The sequence below is a fragment of the Eumetopias jubatus genome, unplaced genomic scaffold (assembly GCF_037043125.1).
Source record: "Eumetopias jubatus isolate StellerSeaLion01/CBP00866 unplaced genomic scaffold, mEumJub1_p1.0 scaffold_9, whole genome shotgun sequence".
Lineage (NCBI taxonomy): Eukaryota > Metazoa > Chordata > Mammalia > Carnivora > Otariidae > Eumetopias > Eumetopias jubatus.
Window position 1 is genome coordinate 1,369,453 of NW_028274815.1, and position 20,289 is coordinate 1,389,741.

The following is a 20,289-nucleotide window of genomic DNA, read 5'->3' on the forward strand; positions in this document are numbered from 1 at the left end:
AAGGATTTTCATTTTTCAGTGAATAAAGAAGGTGCCATAATTTTCAGAACTGAACACAGGAAAAAAAGCCAGTACAATAAAGAACAACCTTTTCTTCATTTTCTTTTCTTAGCCTAGAGGATATTTTAACTATTTTAGCAACTTGAATGTGAACATTGTAACTAAGGGTGACCCCCACTTTTCGAAAGCTCATGACACATGCCACTTCGCTTTTTCGGAAGACCTGCTTTAGTACCTGCTTTTGCTAAGAAAGAAACCCAAGGAGGATTTTTGCTTTTACAAAAAAAAGGGCAAGAAGCACAAATAGTGTTCAGTGTTGGTTTTGCGGCGAGCTGTGGGAGCAGCAGGTGCACCCTGAGCATCGGGATACCCTGAGCATTGGGAGTGGCCCCGCCATTCGCCTGCTCCCGAAACCATGCTCAGCCTCTCAGCATCCAGCTCCAGAGCTCTGAGCTGTGTCTGAGAGCACCTGGGCTTGGTCTCAGGTTATTTGTGCATCTGTTAACAAGGTGTGTCCAAGGTTCAGAAAATCAAAACCTGAGAGGTGATTTTTGGGGTCTGGGAACGCTCAAAATATTCTCTACATAAATTAATTAATCGCACCATTTAGCTTAGGAGAGTTTCCAAAGGAAAGCTCTATTTTTGGATCACAGGGGAGATCTTTACTTCAAAAATATGTTCTTGACATTGGTTGTTTGGTAATATCGTGCTCAACAAAGATTCAGGCGATAGTGCTAAAATGGTTTTTTTCAAGGCTGGAGTACACTCTTCTGAATATTTTGGGTTTCTCTGAGAACAGACACTATCCTTAGCTTCAAAAGGGCTAGCTAATTAAAAGCTCATAGTTAACCATTTAAGTATTGAAGATGTCATAATTCCCTATCTGCAAGGAGAATCATGCCTTATATCACTACGTCACCCAGAAAAACCAGACTGGCTTGCTGTCTATATATTTTCTTAGAGAAATCATTGGTAATAAAACGCACCTGTTAGAAAATAAAATTCATCATGGAAAAGAGTCTGTGGTTTGTTTCACCAAATCAGCGTTAGTGACAAATCTCTCCCTGGTCAGCCCTCGTCGGCTGAGGTCATACTAAGGGAGCCCACAGATGCCCGCCCCCATGCCCCGAGTGAGGGGGACGTACAGGGACCTCGGCGGTGTCACCCCCGTCGGCCCTGCGAGGCTTCATCTTGGTGTAGTCCACGGGCAGCTCCCAGCAGTCATCCTCTCCCAGCTGGAAGCACCGGCTGCCCATGACTGCCTGCTGCTGGGGGGACATGGGCTCCAGGGGCGTCAGGACCGGGCAGCAGCTCTCCCGTGGCCGTGGCTTGTTCATGCTGAGGTCCAGAGTCCCGTTCTCGTCCACTTCCATGTCAGGGTTCTGCTGGACAGAGAGACATGGTAACCACGCAGCTCCACCCCCAGCTGCAGCCCTGCCTTCAGCCAGTGCAGAATCCAAACGCGGATTCATCCTGCGGTCTCCCGTGCACAGGCTCCCGAGGGGAGCAGAAGCGGTGTTTTGGGACATGTCTGCTGGCCCATGCCTGGCCGCAACACTGGATGGCAGGTGCATGCGTCTATTCACCTGCTGACCTGTAATCGGTCTATCCATCTGTCTCTTACCTGCCTAGCTCATATATCTACCGTGTATTTACCATCATCTTTATCTTCTTTTCTCTGCAATACATCTCCTGCTTTTAGAAATAAGCCTCGCCAGAAAAAATCAAACAAGTGCCTAATCTCAACTCTATTCCAGCTCAAATAACATTTAAGAGATCAGAGATAGATGTGTGTTTATGCTTAACAATCATCTTTCAGTTTCACCGATGCGGATACTTCGAGAAGGGGAGGGGGAACAGACGAGGCAGAGGCACGGCGGGGTGAAGGAGAAGCAGCCAGAATTCACTTTGCACATGAAATCCTGTGATGAAGAGTATTTTCTGTTTTAAGGGAGGAGGGTGTGCAATCACAGTTCAAGTACCTCTACTGCAGTGAGTGCGGTCTGACTACTCTGTGCTTTAGCAAACATGCAATTCAGCCTTGGCTTAAAACAATAAAGAGGTACTGGGTGAGTTTTGTTTGTTTGTTTGTTTGTTTTAAATGATGCTCTTAAACAGATAAAGAAGTCTTCAGAGCTCACCTCTAAGGAGGAGGGAGGCGAGGAAGGACACATGGAGGACAGAGCAGGAAATACTGCGAACAGCCCTCCACTTCTGTTCCCGGAGAGTTACAGTTTCTCGAGCAAAAATTTGATCTCAGAGCTGCGTGAAAGTTGCTGCCTCCCCAAATGTCTAGCAGCTCCCTCCTCTGGATGTAACAGCGGAGGGCAGCTGCTTGGGACGGAAGCCCCACGCAGGCTGTTACCTGGAGACATGACAGAGCATTATTCTGCCCGAGCTCCTCCTGTCCGGGAGCACGCCTGCTTTCAAGCTCTCATATTCATTTAGCCTGCGTTACGTTGGACTTAATTCTCAGGCTTGACTTTAATAAAGTGAAAGAAAAATGGGAAGGGGTTGCTTTCTTTTTTTTCCCTTGCCACAGAAGCTCTTCCATGCTAGCCTTGGATTTTAGCAGCCCTGACCACCATGAAATCGCATGCCCCTGACATGTCTCTAAAAATCTAGGAACAAAAATATTAACAGAAAAGAAAGCAGATGCAAAGCATAAAATGCCTGACCTTTCTCCATTCAGACAAATTATAATTACTTTGAACAAGTAATGAGCTTGTTGTGAGGTTGTGAGCTCCTGGTGCCCATGGCCACGCAGCTCTAGAAATGCAGTCCCTTTGTCTTCTGGCGAGGAGGTGAGGGACCAGGTCTACCTGCCCACACGTCCTCTGAGCTCACAGGCCACGTGCACCACCCGGCCCTGACCCGGGAGCGGCCCCCACGGGGCTGCTCCCTCCGGCTCTGACCCGCTGTCCGGCTCCCGCTGGAGCAACGAATCCATTCACAGAAAAGCAAGGCAGAGGCCTCCGCAGACCCTGACGCCCTGTCAGCATCTCTGAGGTTTTTGGACTAACGAGAGCTGGCCAGAACTGCGTGACAGTCCAGGTGGAAATCGGATTTCTACTTTTTGTTCCCTAATACTGAGCGACCAGCTGGGAGCTGAGGACTGTCCTGCGCTTTACTTGACGGCGGGGCCACCTGCTCCCCTCGCGCTTGGGGTTCCAGGCGCCAGCTATTGTCTGTGCAGCCACCCGAGGCACCGTGAGGGTACCGGCTGTCCTCTGTTTACAGATACGACCCTGGATCCTAAGGAGCAGCCTCCCCCACATGTCTTCTCTCACAGGCCTGACAATAGCTCCTGGCTTACAAACCCGTCGTCCCAGGGGGACGGCTCCCTGCACAGCTGTGCTCGGGGCCCCACCCGCAAGCGCGCTCCGAGGGCATCTGCTGAGCGCCCGCGCGGGGGCTCGGGTTCTGCTGGCCGTGAGCCCGGGGTCGCTCCCCCGCCCCCCCTCGACCCCCCGCCCCCCAGTCGTACCCGCGCGGCGCACAGGTCCTGCGGCTTGGTGGACAGGTTCTGCGGCATCTCGCGGCAGCGCGTGGACAGGTTGAGGATGGCCGTGGCGGCCATGTGCGCCGCCTCCACGTCGTGCGCGTAGTCGAAGCTGCTCTTGCTGCACGTGCTGCTCGCGCTGCTGCCGCCCCCGCAGCTCATGTTGCTGCTGCTGGGCGCGTAGCTGCTGGTGCTGCTGCTGCTGGGGCTGGCGTTCTTGCAGTACCGCTTTGCTGGGGAGACACGGGCACGGCGATGACCTGGGCCCCCGCGCCGCCGCCGGTGCACGGCACGCGCCCCGCCCCCCACACCGCGCCCCTCCCACCAGCCCCGTGGACACGCGCGTCCTGGCGGGGAGCGGGGCGCGTGGCTGGCCTCCCGGGGTAGAGCTGGGTGAACCGAGGGGCCACATGCGGCTGCGGGCCCACCACCCAATCTGTTTAAGGGCCGCGCCTGATTAGGACTCAGCCGCCTGACTTGGGGAGGGACTGGAATGCCAGCCTGCTTGGGACCCCAGGATGGCTCTCCCCATCGTGACTGCGCATCCGCTCAGTGGGCGCGGGGACCCCACAGAGCTTGTCCCTCTAGAGCCTGGCGGCTCCTTCCAGCCAGGAGGGGCCTCAGAGGCCAGCCGGGGCTCACTGCGTGCAAGTGGTGCAGCCTCACAGGCCCCTGTGCTTTTGGGAGGCGTCCCTCCAGCTGGGCATGCATGAGGGAACACCCCCTTCCCCAAGAAGAGCCCTACCCTGTGATTCTACTAAAGAGCCCCGTGGAGGAAGTGGCATGGTCAGGGACAGGGACTGACGCACACCCATGGGCGTGGCTGAGCCCGGGTAAGCAGGGCACCATGGCACGGTGCACGTGCACGCCACACATCGTCTGGCAAGCTGACACCTGCACGGAGCCCGGCTCACGGGATGTACGGGTGACAACCTCCATCACCCAGAGCACACAGGTGTTTAAGAGCTAAGGTGTTAGCTCTTAACCCCCTTGCTTTCATGGCTGTTTGGAAGTCTCCTCTGGCCCACGGGTGGGAAACACTTGTGGATGATTTTTTAGGGCCCTGTGTTCATTGCCAAGGGCAGCAAAGTCATAGGGTGTCCACCTGCAGGGCAGACAGGTCTCCCCTGGAGTCCTGCCCAGGAAGGGAGTGGCCAGGGTGAACCCAGGGTGAAGGAACGCCCCCCACACATCTCCCTCACAGTGTCCTAGACTCCACCAGCGAGTCCCTCTTGCACGACCCCCATGCATCTTCGAACATCCTTTCCAAAGCAAGCTTAGCCACCTCTCCCTGTGTGTCCAACGCTGTCGCTAGTGGTCTGTAATCCAAGTAGCCCCTTAAGAGGACGTGCACAATACTTTCCTCCCAAAGGGAAGGGGCCAACAAAGCAGAACTGAGCAACTGACCTCACATGGCCACCACAGTCAGTTATCATGAGCCACGCCAAGAAGCTGCCCAAAGCACCGTATTCACATACAAGTGAACAAATAACCAAGCTTTCATCACTGATAACTTTCAACTTTGGATGCAAGACTGCTTTCGTTTTGCCACCGAGCTGCACAGTGATGCTGGCACCAGTCCTCACTGCAGCCCCCACCAAAAGTCACCGAGCCGCTGCACAAGCAGATGACCATTTGAAGCAGGTCCCCTTGCGTGGACCAGAGGGCTAACTGCACAAAGACCTCCCAGCATGAGGAGTCTGTGCAGGCCTGGTCCCTCTCCACGAAGACGAATCAGCACACCTGTTAGTCTGTCTGGGACGTGACATTTCCTTCCTCATTCTTCTGTGAGTGCTCCTATCTAAGCAGCAGAGGGCCCAGTGTGGATGGCAGCAGTCTGGGGGTCTGAGCACAGAGACGTCCCGTGGGGCCAAGGCAGCAATGCAGGGGGACCAGACAGAGACCTTCCCCGGGGAGGCGGCCCCTTGGGACCTGTGCCGTGGGCTCAGGGAGCCACACTGAGACAGCACCTTGTCTCCACATGGACAGAAGTCTGTGGGTTCACACCATTTACAATTTTGATATAAAAATAGGAATATAGAAATTGTGGGAGAAATGCAATAGTACTTATGTGAGGGTTCTTTTTCCTAGTGAGGGCTAGCCGCTGGCTCAGGAAAGAAATGGAATGCACATAAATAAAAAAAAATGGCCGTTTTGTTTTGAAATGAGCAAATTTCAATTTCTAAAAGAGAGTCAGCAGGACGTGTGTATACAGCAAATGGCAGCAAACTTTTGGTAAAGTGCATCTACTTCACCAGATGTTTGAGTCCTGAATGGCACCAAGTTGGTACGACTGGGCAGAATGTGAGCGGGTGAGCAACCTGGGGGTGACTTGTTGACGAGCCTGATTCAGGAGAAGCAGGTGGTACACGCATCCACATCCCCCATGCCTTTTCACAGAATGCAAGCACTCCTTTGTTTTGTTCAAAATGGAAGTAAGAATGTAGGTCCTCATAATTATCGCCAATTTGTAAAACGCTCACAGAGCCAGCATCTGTGGCCAGTGACCACGACAAAATGCACTTCCCCTTCCGATAAGGCAGCAGACAGAATTGGTCACTGTCCTGGGTGCCGGCCTGTCCCTGGCCATGATGGAGGTCACGCCTCTCTGTGAGAGCACCACCACCCTGTGTGGTTACAGTGGTAGCCCTCGTACCGCGTGGTAAACCCCCTTCAAAGATTTTATCCCTCTCTTGCAGGAGAAAGAAAGACTCCATGGGATTTCTACTGGCTAAATATGACAAATTAAAAAAATGAAAACAACCATGTTCCAACCAGAGCCTTTGCACGCTGCCCTACTTGTGAGAGTCTCCCGAAGTGTGTGTGTCTTCTTCTAAGAATGTCCGCCTTCTTATGTATTAACATAAGGGAATAAATCAATGTGTCCTTACAGCCCAGACTTCCACAAAAACCAGACAGATAGAGCACAGTGCAGAGATACGCATCCCGAGGGCTCACCCCGCAGGGGACCTGGGTGGGTTTGGACGGCCTCGCACCCTCACGCACCGACCCTCACGGTGCCCATGCAGGTCTGTGCTGTGGTGAGTGCTACATGGGAAAAGGAGCTTTCTTGTGAGAATGTGGCTAGGTGGGGTCTGCGCACTGTCTGCTCACATGACTTAAAGCATCAAATCCCCGTCTGGACTCTTCACTTCCCACTCACTCATTCAGACAGATAGTGTTTGCACGGCCAGCATCAGCACTGCGGTTTGAATCTGAGGACGGGAGCTTACGGTCCAGTGGGAAGACAAGCTGTTTACCCATGAGACTGCCCAGGGTGAGACCCAGAGCTGCACGTGGGCCGAGAACAGGTGTCCGGTTCTGCACAAGCACCATCGTGAAGAAAGTTAGGAGGAAGCCTGCTGAGTGCAGGCCAGGCTGGGTGAGACAGGACCCAGTGCTGAGAGGCTCTGGGATCAGCTGGACGGCAGGGCAGCCACCTGCAGGTGTGGGCAGGAGGGCGGGCATTCCAGGGAGAGCCGGCTGGGGGCGGGGGTGAGGAGGCCAGAGGCCCGGCTCCAGAGGATGCACCTCGGACGGCCACTGAGCAGTTCTGGGAGGTGTTGCCGGCAGGAGGCCTGGACAGGGGCCGGGGTAGAAGATGGGAGGTTGAGCACATTGGGGTGGCACTGAGTTTGAGGAGCAAAGAGGAAGTTCAAAGCCGATCAGAAAGTGCTTAGCTTGGAGAATTTGGAAGTTGGGAACGACAGAGAGGGCGGCTCATGAGGGGAGCCCATGGGAGCTCTGGGAACGTATGGGTTTAGACAAAGCTTGGGGTGGTGATAAATTGCCCAGAGATGCAAGCGGAGATGTTTTAGCCTGGGTTTGGCAGCTGTTTCTGCAAAGGACTGGACAATAGTCTAGGTTTTTATGGCACAACCGCTGGGCTTTGCCCTTGTGCGAAACCAGTCACCGACCAAATGGATGAGGGCGGCGGGGCCCCATATGGCTTTACCTATGAACACTGAAATTTGACTTCACATAATTTTTATATGTCACAAACTCTTCTTTTTTACCCAACAATTTAAGCATATCAGAGCCATTCTTAGCTCACTGTAACAAACAGGCTGGGGAGATGCCAACCTGGTGCTCATGAGAGAAGGCAGGGCCAACATACACGTTTGGGAACCCCTGTCCTTTCCCACCTTCCCTCCTTCAGTACTTCTGCATGTGGACTTCCACGCCCTGTGGGAGAGTGCCCCAAGCTCCTCAGCATGGTGAGTGATGCAAAGCCGTTTCCTCACCTGCCCCACAGGGCCTGTCCCTGCTCTCAGGCACCTTGTCAGGCCACGGGTCTTTCATCTTTGCATAATTTCTACTCAAGCTCGTGATCAAGTACAAGATTTGCCATTTTGTTAAAGCTCCTGCTAATTCCTCCAGAATGGATTCCTTGCTTCACTTTCTGCATGAGTGTGTATTTCACTGTCTTCCATTTGTTCCCTAGCCTTTCCTTGAAACTTGTCATCCAGAAGGAAAGAAGAGGTAGATAGATGATACATGATAGAGTGGCTGGCTGGCTGGCTGGCTGGATGGATGGATGGATGAACAGATAGATGGATCAGTGGATGAATGGATGGATGGATTGATGGATGGATGGGTGGATGGGTGGATGGATGGATAGATGAATGGATGGGTAGATGGGTAGACTGGTGAGTGGAAGGATGGATAAATGGATGGATGGATGGATAGATGGATGGATGGATGGGTGGATAGGTGGGTGGATGGATGGATGGATGAATGGATGGGTGGACAGGTGGATGGATGGATGGATGGATGGATAGATGAATGCGTGGATGGATGGATGGATGGATTGATAAGTGGTGGGTGGATGGATGGATAGATGGATGGATGGATGCATAGATGGATAGATGGATGGATGGATGGATAGATGGATGGATGGATGCATAGATGGATAGATGGACGGATGGATGGATAGATGGATGGATGGATGCATAGATGGATAGATGGACGGATGGATGGACAGACGGATGGGTGGATGGGTGGATTGATGGGTGGATGGGTGGATGGATGGATGGATGGATAGATAAACAGACAGACAGACAGCAACTAGCCAGTGTCTGGAAAAATGCAGGCACTTAAATCAATGTGTGTTGAGTGTTTTTGAACACAGGTGGTAGGATCTAAGGTGTGATATCCAAAGACTGGGCTGAAAGGTCCTACTTTTATAACCTGTTGGACATTTCCATGGCCCTGCCCCTTGCTCCCAAGCGTTATGCTCTCCCTGCCCCGACAACAGGCTCATTTCACAGTTATTCTTTAGGAGCAATGACTCAGTTCTCTGCACCTGCAGCAAGCCTTGGGGAGGACATTCTTGTAGGGTAACCACAGACCACAGTTGCTCTGTGGTGTCTACTGCCTGGTGCCTAGGATCAGGGACAGCTCTCAGCTCACATCCTATCAAGAAAACTGACCTGGCCACTCTCATCCTTAATGGGAATTTTCTTTGATGTTTTAAAAGTCTGTTAGATGAATCTAGTGTGAGAGAAATGGAGTCACTGAGGTTCTTCTCAGTAAATTATGGTAAAAGGTTGCCTTTCCTTCTGTTTTTTGTTTGTTTGTTTTGTTTCTTAAAGACCTAATATTGAAGTTTTTGTTCTGTATTCTTGTTTCCTTGTGAGCCAGCTGAAGAGCTTGGCTCAGCCGAGGTTTCTGACAACAGGTGTGTTCAGGGTGGGTGAGAATGAATGCCAGTAATCACAAGTTTGTCCAGCTCTTTAGAGCTGTCAGCTGATCCTCACAACAGCTCTGTGAGGTCCCAAGGGTGGGCGCTATTACTACCTCTCCGTTCTGGGGGAAAGTAACATCCAGAAAGATTAATCTGCCAAAAATCACACAGCTCCAAATGGAAGAACTGAGAATAGACCCAAGTAGGTTTGACTTCGAATCCACTGACAGGTGCTGCAAGCATGAAAATGTGCTCTACTGGTCATGACCTCAACCAAAGTCCAACCATAATGACGAGGTCAAGGGAATCAGGCCATACAGACCAATAGCAGCAAACAGGTGCAGGAGACAAGCAGGCAGAGGAACTCCTCCCCGTTCACTGCGAGATATTGCTGAGTTGGAAATTGTATAAACAGAATTCTTAATTATGTGAATTCAATTTTTTTGATCCTTCATTTGCAATCAAATGGATCAAAAGGATAAAATTATAACAAACCAGAAATTGGTGAATTATGATTAAATAAAACAAAAATAATTATTTTCTGTTATACCCTAAGCCACTCTCTTTTCCACTTACATTTTTGTTCCTCTATATTATGAATTGATACACGCAAGGATAATCAATATGTGATACGCCAAAGAAATACTAAATTTCACTCACTGTACATATTAATTGTTATTAAGGCAAAGAATGACTAACATAGAAACATGTGCAGCAACTCACATTGAATTGTAAAGAGGTTTTGGAACTCCCCAAACATTCAGTTTAAATGAATATTTTTGTGTGCTATGATTTTAATTAAATATCTTTTTCAGAGAGCTAAAAGAACTTTAAAGGTCCACCTCCTCTCCTCTGCTACAGAACAAGATAAGACTTATAAATCATCAGAACGTCTACAACCCTCAACCCAGTCAGGAAAATTTGCCAACTCAGTCCACATATCCTAGAATTCGAAGCAGAAATGCAGTTAGATAAATACGTGACATCAGAGAAATGCAGTCACCCCACTCCCATTCAATGACTTACCATGTTAACGCAGGGAAGCAATGGGAGCTACCCCAAATAGCTGGCAGAGGGCTCAGAACCCACGAGGGCAAGTAAGCTACCCCTTCCCGAGAGGCAGGTGGTGTTTTATTTGTTCTACCTGCTCTTTGTTTTTATTGGATGCATGGCAGCTACGTCACCACGGGAGGCCCTGCCTGGACCCACTCCCCATGGGGAAACAGGCCAGGGTCGGCACCTGCTGGAAGGAGGCCCGGTGACACCAGCAGAAGTTGTCTGCTCTTGGGTGCACCCTGGAGTCACTGGTAACTGAGTTAATGTCACCGTACAGGCAGCATCCCTGGGGATGCCAATTTAGTTGGTCCAGGGTGCAGCCTAGGCATTAGAATGCTTAAAATCTCCCCAGAGGGCTCTGATGTGCATCCAAGGTTGAGAACTCTGAGGGAACACAGAGTTTCTCAATGGCCAAGAACTCTGGGTGCTATACCTCTGGCACTCCCAAGTTGGTCCGTGTTGGAGCCATCCACGAAGGGAAGTTTATGAAGATAAGGACACTGCCTCAGCCACAGCAGGAAACCATGAGCCAATGGCTCTCTGTCTCCACATTCTGAATGTGGCCAGAATGTGCTGCTTTGGAAGCATTGAGGGAAGGGCATCTTTCTGCATCCTGCAAGCTTCCGCTCACCCACACCTGGGAGCACCCAGGGGAGCCCAGCCTGTGGGTGTGCTTTCTTTGGTACCCACCAAGTGACCCCGTGCTCGACCAGCTTGTAGGAAACGGATATATACACAACAACAACATTATCAACGGCAAGCGTGACTCTCACTTAAAGAGTGTGCACCTCCTACCATCATATCCTTTGGGGGATATATCCCTGGTTTGCACCTTGGGAGCTATGGCCCGCTTGCCATAAGTATGGCTGTCGTAAGTGTTGTACTCAAACGAGGTCTTGGAATATTTCTCCAGCTCTTTGGCCAGGTTGGAGCGAGGCGTGGTCGTGGGGACGTTGTTTCTGTAGCCGTAGTGAGGGATCTCGAGCTGCTTTACAAAGCACATTGGCCTGTAAGCAAACAAGAAATAATCGACAGCTTGCTTTCCCGCGGCTTCAGGTAAGACACGGTTCACGGCAGCATTAGGGCACGTCGCTCAAATCCACCTTCCTGAGCAAAGACCTTGTGTGCTGGGATTGTAGAGCCCCAAATAAGCCGTCTGCCTAACTGTCAGCATGCACCAGAAGAACACAAATGAGACGTTTAACTTTTCCCCTTATTTCCTTTTCGGTTTGGGGCCCTGGCTGGCTGGATGGACTCAGGAGGTGCGACGACAGGAAGGACCCCGCGTCTGGGCATTCCTTTCTCAGGGGCTTCAGAGAGGAAGAGTTAACAACAAAGGAGGTGAGCTAGTAAGATATTTTCCTTTAAATAAAAATAAGAAGAAATAAAGAACAACTCTTAGGGACATGGGCTGACCCAAAACGAGATGAAAATGTACATGGCTGGACATGAAAATGGAAAACAAATAGCAGCCGGTACATCCAGTATTTTTATGGGTGGTCATCCAGCAGTCCAGACTCTGGAGGAAAGTATTTAAATGGAGGAACATCAGTTATTACACACTCATACCTGGTTTTGCGTGTCTATGTGTGTGTCCACCTATTTCTGTATCTCATGGGTGGGCTTTTTAAAACTGTTTGGGGAAATGGCTTTAGACTTACAGACAAGTGGTGTGGAGGTGTTCCCTTTGCTCTACATTCAGCTTCCCTCAGGCTAATAGCTTTATCGAATCACCAACACATTTATTTTGATTTCATTTATTCAGCCTATTCTTGTCAAATTAACAAAATACTGTGGTGATTCGTTGAATGCCTGTCATGTGAGGCATTTTACCAGGTAATCTGTGGCAGTGCATACAGGAACAGATCCTCGCCTTGCCTTCAAAGAGCACGCAGAATGTGACATTATTTTAAGAGTCCACTGCGGAGTATGCTGTACAGGTGGGTAAACTGTCCAGGTGAAGATCCAGGCAAAGAAACTACAGAGGTCAAAGGTGAGAGGCAGGAGCACTAACAGCAGCTCTGGGCACTTGCGGGAGGCTGGTGACCTGGGGCCAGATGGGGGAACTGCTCCACCCAGTGGGCAAGGCGCAAGGGTTTGGGCTGGGGAAGGCATGATCCCCAAGCCTTCAGAAGATTAGGACCAGCTCAGAAGGAGTGGGGCTTGGAGCAGAGGTGTCGGTGACCAGGTGGCTCTTGGTGAGGGACAGAGGTTGTGCTGGAGGCCCACCACCCGCGGCCAGGAGTGGAAAATTGGAACAGGATTGGAAACCCTTACGTCTTCCTGTTGCACAATCTGCTTGAAGACTTTTCAACTCTTAGTTAAATGAGCGTGGATTTATTTATTTATTTCTAAAGGTTTTTAAAAAAAATTTATTTATTTGAAAGAGAGGGAGAGAGAGAGAGAGTGAGCACAAGCAGGGGGATCAGTAGGCAGAAGGAGAGGGAGAAGCAGGCTCCCCACTGAGCTGGGAGCCAGACCCAGGGCTCCATCTCAGGACCCTGGGATCACCAACTGAGCCCCCCAGACGCCCCATGAGTGTGGATTTCAAGTGTCTTCTCTTTGCTCCCTTCCGTCTCCTTCCTTGCCCACCGAGTGAGTGTGCCCCGCGTGGAGACACCATGGGGAATGCACACAGGGAGACCAGGTCCGCCAGGCCTTGCCCACACCTGGGACGCTGGGGCCTGAGGTGTGCCCCGGGAGCTGGGGAGCATGGGAGCACCCTGGAGACGAGGCTGTGGTTGGTGTGGGTGCTTCCCTTCGGGCCCCGTCCCACCCACCTCGCCATGCCCAGCCAGAGGCGCGTAAAGAATCTTGTTTGTACTGTGGAAAGAGCCAAGATGTCCATCGACAGATGAATGGATAAAGAAGAGGTGGTATATATACACAATGGAATATGATGCAGCCATCAAAAGGAATGAGATCTTGCCATTTGCAACGACGTGGATGGAACTGGAGGGTGTTATGCTGAGTGAAATAAGTCACTCAGAGAAAGACATGTATCATATGACCTCACTGATATGAGGAATTCTTAATCTCAGGAAACAAACTGAGGGTTGCTGGAGTGGTGGGGGGTGGGAGGGATGGGGTGGCTGGGTGATAGACATTGGGGAGGGTATGTGCTATGGTGAGCGCTGTGAATTGTGCAAGACTGTTGAATCACAGATCTGTACCTCTGAAACAAATAACGCAGTATATGTTAAGAAAAAAGAAAAAGAAGAAGATAGCAGGAGGGGAAGAATGAGGGGGAGTAAGTCGGAGGGGGAGACCAACCATGAGAGACGATGGACTCTGAAAAACAAACTGAGGGTTCTAGAGGGGAGGGGGTGGGGGGATGGGTTAGCCTGGTGATGGGTATTGAGGAGGGCACGTTCTGCGTGGAGCACTGGGTGTTATGCACAAACAATGAATCATGGAACAGTACACCAAAACAAATTATGTAATATATGGTGATTAACATAACAATAAAAAATAAAAAAAAAAAGAATCTTGTTTGTAGATGCACAACATCGGCCCACACTCATGTGTTCCATTATCATTTACAGTGGTTTTCCATGGCTTTGGCCTGTGGAAAGGGACCCATGGCCACAAAACCACAGAAACAAGGTCAAAGGCTGTTGCTTCAGGCTCTGCATCAGTGTGGAGGCTCGTGTCTGAACGGGGTGGTGTTTGCAGTCTGCAGCCACCAGGGAAGCATTTCCCAAGTGGTGCCCACTCAGCCCAACGGGAGGGTCCCCAGGAGTGGGGCTCAGGGCTCTTTCTAGCTCTGGGGTCTGGCTAGAGGTGACAAACATGGACAGAAGCCCTGAGCCTCGGTTGCTCTCTACCTGTTCTCAGTTCTCTTGGCTGACAGCCATTCCTTTTCAGACGGACGCAGCCCCAGGGGGAGGGCTCCCACCTGGCACTAACTAACCTTATCTTCTGGGAGGTGGGGGCTGCGGGCTCACAGGGGCGTGTTAGACCGCTAGCACCCCACACAGAAAAATCTACAAGAATGTACACCAACATTTATTGAGGGTTTATCTCTCAATAGTAGGGTTATAAGTGGTTTTTATTTTCCTGTGTTTGTCTAGTTAAGTATTTCTCATTTTCCTTAAAGTTTTCAACTTTTCAGGGCACCTGGGTGCCTCAGTTGTTAAGCATCTGCCTTCGGCTCAGGTCATGGTCCCAGGGTCCTGGGATCGAGCCCCGCATCGGGCTCCCTGCTCCACGGGAAGCCTGCTTCTCCCTCTCCCACTCCCCCTGCTTGTGTTCCCTCTCTCTCTGTCAAATAAATAAATGAAGTCTTTAAAAAAAAGATTTTGTTTTCCATTGAGGGACAAAAGGGTGCATAACGACTATGGTAAAATCCCTTCAGAAAACTAAACTAATGCACAACAAAACCAAGCAGGTGTTCATGCCACTTAAATGGTGCTTTTTCCCAAGTGATTTATCCTAAAAGAAATAATGTAATGGAAGCAAAGTTGTGTGCACGTGTGTGTGTGCGTGTGCACGCGTGTGTGTGCTCACTGCTCCCTCCGTAACCGTGGAACATGGACTCCGCCTCCGAGGGACGAGCTGCTTCCTGCGCCGGGGCACCCCCCCTCAAGAAGGTGGGCAGCCGTGCGGCCTGCAGGACAACCCTGTGAAGACCTGGGAGTGTGTCTCTGCCATTGTCTCCTCTAGCGATGGTTTGAAGGGGACAAGGGGAGGTGAGAGTTGATAGGCGGGATCTGGGGTGGGGGGTTTCTCCCTCCAGCCCTCCCTCCCAGAATCCTCCCTGTCCAAACTGAAACCTGGGCTGGACCAGGTGATCTCCGAGGTCTTTCTGTGACAGTGGCCGAGTGGGTTCAGGTCCTTCACTCAGCCGCCCTGCACCCAGCTCCTCCATGCCCCCTCGGGGTGTCTGGGGACAGAGGAGCTGGTCCCTCCTCTGGTCCCTCCCTCAGAGGGCTCCCCCACAGAGAAAAGCTCTGTACGTCCTGCGAGGCGGCGCCACGCTGCAGGCTGGTACTACGCCCTGTCCTCCAAATTAAGATAAAATTACTTTGGGCATCTCATTAAGGTGGGAGCTTCCCTCTTTCATCTAACAGTCACAGAATCACGAAATAACGTCCAGGCCAGAAAGAAAACCAGAAACACATCATCTACTCTCATTTGAAGACTTACAGTGGGCAGACAGAGTCCCAGAGTGGCCAGGTGGCCCCCTGCCCTCACACAGACCCCCGCGGGCGAGGGGTGGGCCTGGGGCTTGGCTCTTATAACCGCACCAAGCGACCACCTGCATTCCTGCCGCGGAGTGAGACTGCCCGCCTCCCCCAGGGCCCCCGGCGCCCGGGCGTGCTGGATCTCATGACATGACTTGCTTGGCATTTGGTACCTTAGCACTCGGTCTGAGGCCTGGTTGGACTTGGACACATCACAGCTCTGGTGTTTCTCTTGGGCCTTTGCCAATTTCTCTGCTGCAGCAATAGGGCATCCAGAGAGGCTGCAAGGACAGAAAGCGGATTTAATCGTCTTCACCAGCGGCTCCTCGGCACACGTCGCCCCCTCCCCGCCTCTCCCTTGGTCGGCACCAGAAGACCCGAAGCAGCTTCCCACACCTGCTGTGGGTTTTCCTGAGGGGATGGCTAGGAGAGAGGGAGAAATAACCATGGTTGTTGTATGCATGATGTCCTGTGGGTCTCCAGTGGACGACGCTGAGGACCGTCCGTGCATAAAGCACACTCAACCCTCTCCAGCAACTGTGAGCCGAATTCTGGGTCATTCAAGAGGACACGAGCGAGTTGAAATTGTAGACACAGATTCCACTCTAGGATGTTTCTGCAGATGAGGATCGAGCCGCCTGGGTGGGATGAGTTCCTAAAAAGCCCAGGAATGGCAGCTCTCTGACTGGTGTCAGAAGATGACTGTGGGAGCGCCACTGAGCGTAGCGCTTGGGCTTCCCCCCGACCAGCTCGTCCACGTCCTCCCCGGGAGGGGGCATGGAACTGGGAAGAAAGCAGAATGGTCTCTAGGACCACTCTCAAGTGTTTTTTTGGAACTAAATATTTATGGGAGAGACAGAAGACTGGCTCTCTTGTGTTTGCGTTTATTCTTCATGAAATCATGGTGTCTACTCTTTGTGTGTCTGCACAGATAGCTACGCATAGGTACAGATGCGTACCCCACGTGTGCATCGTGTCTCACAAACACACCATTGCCAAGGACTGATGAGGGAGCTGATGCTGTGAACACCATACTGAACAGCGCTCAGCCTCAGCCTTTTACCAATCTACTAATCATTCCTTTCTTCTGCAGACTAAGCCCAGGACAATCTCTGAGTGGCACAGGGTTGTGATTTGTTTCATTATGAATTTAACACAAGTAACCAAATTTACCAGACAGAAAAAAATTAAGATGAAACTCATAATAGTTTCCTTCATTTAGCCATAATTTTACATGAGCTTCTGAGGCTGAAAGAATTGGCTGTAGGATACATTTTAACAGATCACTCCGGCTATTGATAAAGAAGTATTTGATATGATCTGAGTATTATGAGCAGCTTTGTGAAAGTCAGAATAGGAAAGGAAAGAGAACTGGAATTTGTCCATAGCAAAAGTGTGATTCCAAGCATGCCTATTTACCTGGCTCACGGTCATGCCCAACGTTCCCCAACTAGATCTTTTGGGCAGCTGCTAGTGTTTTGGTGATGTCCACACTGATGACTGGGGTTTCGGCAGAGTTTTGGGGGCAACCTAGTTAGGTCACAGACCATCCAGTCTTCGTGCGTTAGAACCCCTCCCTGTATGATGCGCACAGCACAGCTCCTCCCCACCGCTGGACGGGAACTGAGCGTTCCCTGCAGATGGCTCTGTGGATCCATCTTAAATATTACACCAAGGAGGGAACCTTCTGGGGGACTCAGGATGAGTGGGTGGGACAAGTAAAAAAATCCGCTCTGCAGAAAGGGGTCTCAGGATTTGCCTTCCCCATGCACGATACACTCCCAGAGAGTGGCCTGTCTCCCGGGGCAGGAAGGGGAGGTATGCAGGGGTGCACTCCCTCCGGAGGAGGTACGGGTGTGGCTGTCAGGGAACCGCCTTCCCCGCACCGGCGTGGGGCACAGGAGCGCTTTGCTTACCTTCTGTGCGAGTTCCTGTTGCTATTTACATGCCCTCGCCCTGTGCAGCCCGGAGTGGGACACTTGAGAACATTCTCATGCATGGCAAGAACTTGACAAGGAGAGGCAGAGAAGACAGCCCAGCATTAAAACATAGAAATGGTCCGAATACAAGAATATGCAATCATTTTAACAAAAGCTGGGTTAGTTTACAATGGACAGTCCTACACACATTTGTAATGGACATGGTCAGGAAACACATGTAGGAAGGAGAAGAAGGTTGTCTCAACCTTAGTGTCATTGGCATGCAAAGCAGGGTGCATGGGGTGGGGGCTGTGGAGGTCGGGAACGTGGTAGCCGACTTGCTCCAGACGGGGCAGGGAAGCAGGGCCTCTCTACATCTCCCACACATCAGCCCGAATATCGTTTAGCCACGTAACAGCACGTAGATTGGTAATTTTTAAAACATGCCTGTGCTCTGGAAACACACAGTGTGATGAAGGCACAGTGATCATGGGTGAATAGGGACACTCAAACCTAATTTGTAAATAGAATGAATTAAATAATGACTCTTCATCTGGGAAGCAAATATTGTGTTATTCTGCCGACGGGATGAGCTAGAATAGTAAGTGTTATGCCGTGTACCCTGTGAAGTCCGCACGGGGACCCTGTGGGGTGGGGTGCCACAGTGGGAGTAGGCAAGGCAGGCAGCCTGCTGCTGGGAGGTAGTGTTTGAGTTTGCATGGGGCAGTAACAGGCCCAGACAGTTTGCATGCCTTCTCCTGTCTGGTCCTCAGTGAGCCCATGCTGCTGGGTGCCAGGTGCCGGTGGGAAGCCATGAGGACTGACCCCAGCCCTGGCCCCCCCCATGACTGTCTGCACTGTGGCAGCAAGACCTGGGGGCGCTTTCCCTGCCAGCGAGGCTTACCTCACAGCAGGACCATGAGAAACAAAGTCTGCCCAACTGGTTATGAACCCTCTACGATTTCCCTCCTTCTCTGGAACAACCGCTCTCTCCCCCGAAATCTACATGCTATATTCCTCCTGGGAGTTGTCCTCCCTCCCGGCCAGGTCCTTAGAGCGGCCACATTCTGGCTTCATCTCTAGTCCTGGCCAGGTCCTTACAGTGGCCACATTCTGGCTTCATCTCTAGTTCCGTGGCTCCCACGTTCTCCTGACATATGGTCGGTGCTCAGTAAGCACTGATAGAATGAGGATGAGCCAGCCTTTGGCTCACCGCGTGTTGGGGGGCTGGTTGGAGGGGTGTCAGGAGGCCTCCCTCCCGGGGACCTGGCCCCGGGCCCTGCCTGCTTGCTCCCCGTCTCCCACACGAGCCTTCATTCTGCGCTCCCACCTGGCCTCCACTCTCCCCTCCAGGGCCTGGATTCACCTACGTCGTTCTTGCTTTGGACGATTTTCCCATCTTCCTGTTAGGGCATCACATAAACCCTCCCCATGACATGGCCTCCCTCTCAAATCAATATGTCTTTCCTTTCCGTTGATGCTACACTTTTCAAATTAAAGTCTTCCCTGGAGATAGCAGACCTTCGGCACCTGGGCGTGGCACAGATCCCAAGCAGATGGCCGCGGTCTGTCCCGCGAGTGTAGGCGCGACTCCTTCCCAGCCGGGTCAGCGGGAGCCGGGCTGAGCCCGCTCTGCTGTCCTGCGGCTGCGCCCTGCCCCCATCTCTCAGCCCCACACGGTCCTCAAACCTCCGCTACATCTGCGGCTCCCGTGCATCCCAACCCCCCTTCTCTCTCTCTGAGCCGTCAGAGACCTCTGCTGTCTGTCACCCCGGGCTTCCCCCTCAGGCCTCCCCGCATGGGCCGGACCTTTCCAGAACAGCTCTGCTCCCTCTTCCTCGGCTTTGCACTCTACACACTCATGTCCCAAACTCCCATTTTCAGCTCCCATTCCTGCTTGCTTTATGCCTCCTCTCCTTGGTTGCTGCCGCAGTGCTGAGAAAGCAGGTCCCGGGAGCGGCCTCTGCAGCCGAGCCCTCCAGACCCGGAGCCCCCGGCACTCCCCGCCAGCCAGGAGCCGTGGGGCTCTCCTGTCCTCCCTTAGTGCAGCCCGCTTCTCCCACGCTACATCCATCGGCGGAGTCCCTCCTTATGGCTGCCAGGTGGGAATTCTCCGCATCACCTCCTGCCCCTCCCTCTCTCCTCCTTCATGCCCGCCTGCGTCTGGAGCGCGTCTTGAACTCCTCCCAGACTTTCCACCCCTGGCCACTGCCTCCAACACCCCTGGTGTCCTGTGTGGACGACCACGACAGCCCCTGGACAAGCCGCGGACCCCTCCTCTCCCTCAGGGCCAGCTCACTGCGACCCCAGGGGAGCCTGCGGGTCCCTTGGGCAGCCTGATGTCTCAGGTGTGACTCACTGGCCAGGGAGCCCCTCCCACTGCAGTCACCTTCTGTCTTGAGTGCACGGCCCCCTCTCAGCTGCGCTGGGAGCTCTTGGGGGGGGGCGGAACCACATCCTGTCCAGTGGTGTGTCCTCGGTGTTTTTAGTGCAGTGAGCTACCAACTGACTACTCGACCACCTTCAATCGGACAGAAAGGATGACTGGGGGAGACTGGCCCAGAAAAAAAATGGAAAAAATCTTAAGCCTAAAAAAAAGATATGCCCCCTGAGGATTCTAATTTTTTCTCTTTTTAAGTTCTTATGTACTGTAAAGAACTACGTGTAAGTATTTAGAAACGGTTTTCTGTAGATGCTCTGGAAGGCGGTCTCAAGATTGGTGTTGAGTGGACCTCCCACCTCCTCTGGGTGAAGGTAAGCCCAGGTGCGGGCTGACCCCTGGTCTGCGGGAGCACAGCCCCTGTTCCTACTACATGTAGACTTTTCCTGCGAAAATAAGGAGTCGGGAGAATTCCTCAGCCAGGGAGAGGAACAGATTTTCTACTCGGGAGGTGAAAACGTGTGCCTTCTAGAAAAATTGCATCAGGAAGCTCTCCCTAA

The 20,289-nt window shown here is 52.0% G+C and overlaps 1 protein-coding gene across 6 annotated transcripts in view; it reads right to left on the bottom strand.

The window, feature by feature from the left end:
- Window positions 1-20,289, bottom strand: part of MYT1L (myelin transcription factor 1 like) — a 136,824-nt gene that overhangs the window by 65,329 nt on the left and 51,206 nt on the right. For 5 of the 6 annotated variants that reach the window (XM_028099522.2, XM_028099521.1, XM_088026154.1 and 2 more), the window contains exons 7-11: window positions 17,347-17,437; window positions 15,604-15,711; window positions 11,040-11,251; window positions 3,488-3,735; window positions 1,146-1,382 (exon numbers count right to left, since the gene is read on the bottom strand). In XM_028099522.2, the coding sequence (XP_027955323.1) occupies window positions 1,146-1,382; window positions 3,488-3,735; window positions 11,040-11,251; window positions 15,604-15,711; window positions 17,347-17,437 (896 nt within the window). Of the gene's footprint in view, window positions 1-1,145; window positions 1,386-3,487; window positions 3,736-11,039; window positions 11,252-15,603; window positions 15,712-17,346; window positions 17,438-20,289 lie in introns of all 6 variants that reach the window. The other variant, XM_088026155.1, reaches the window with a different exon arrangement.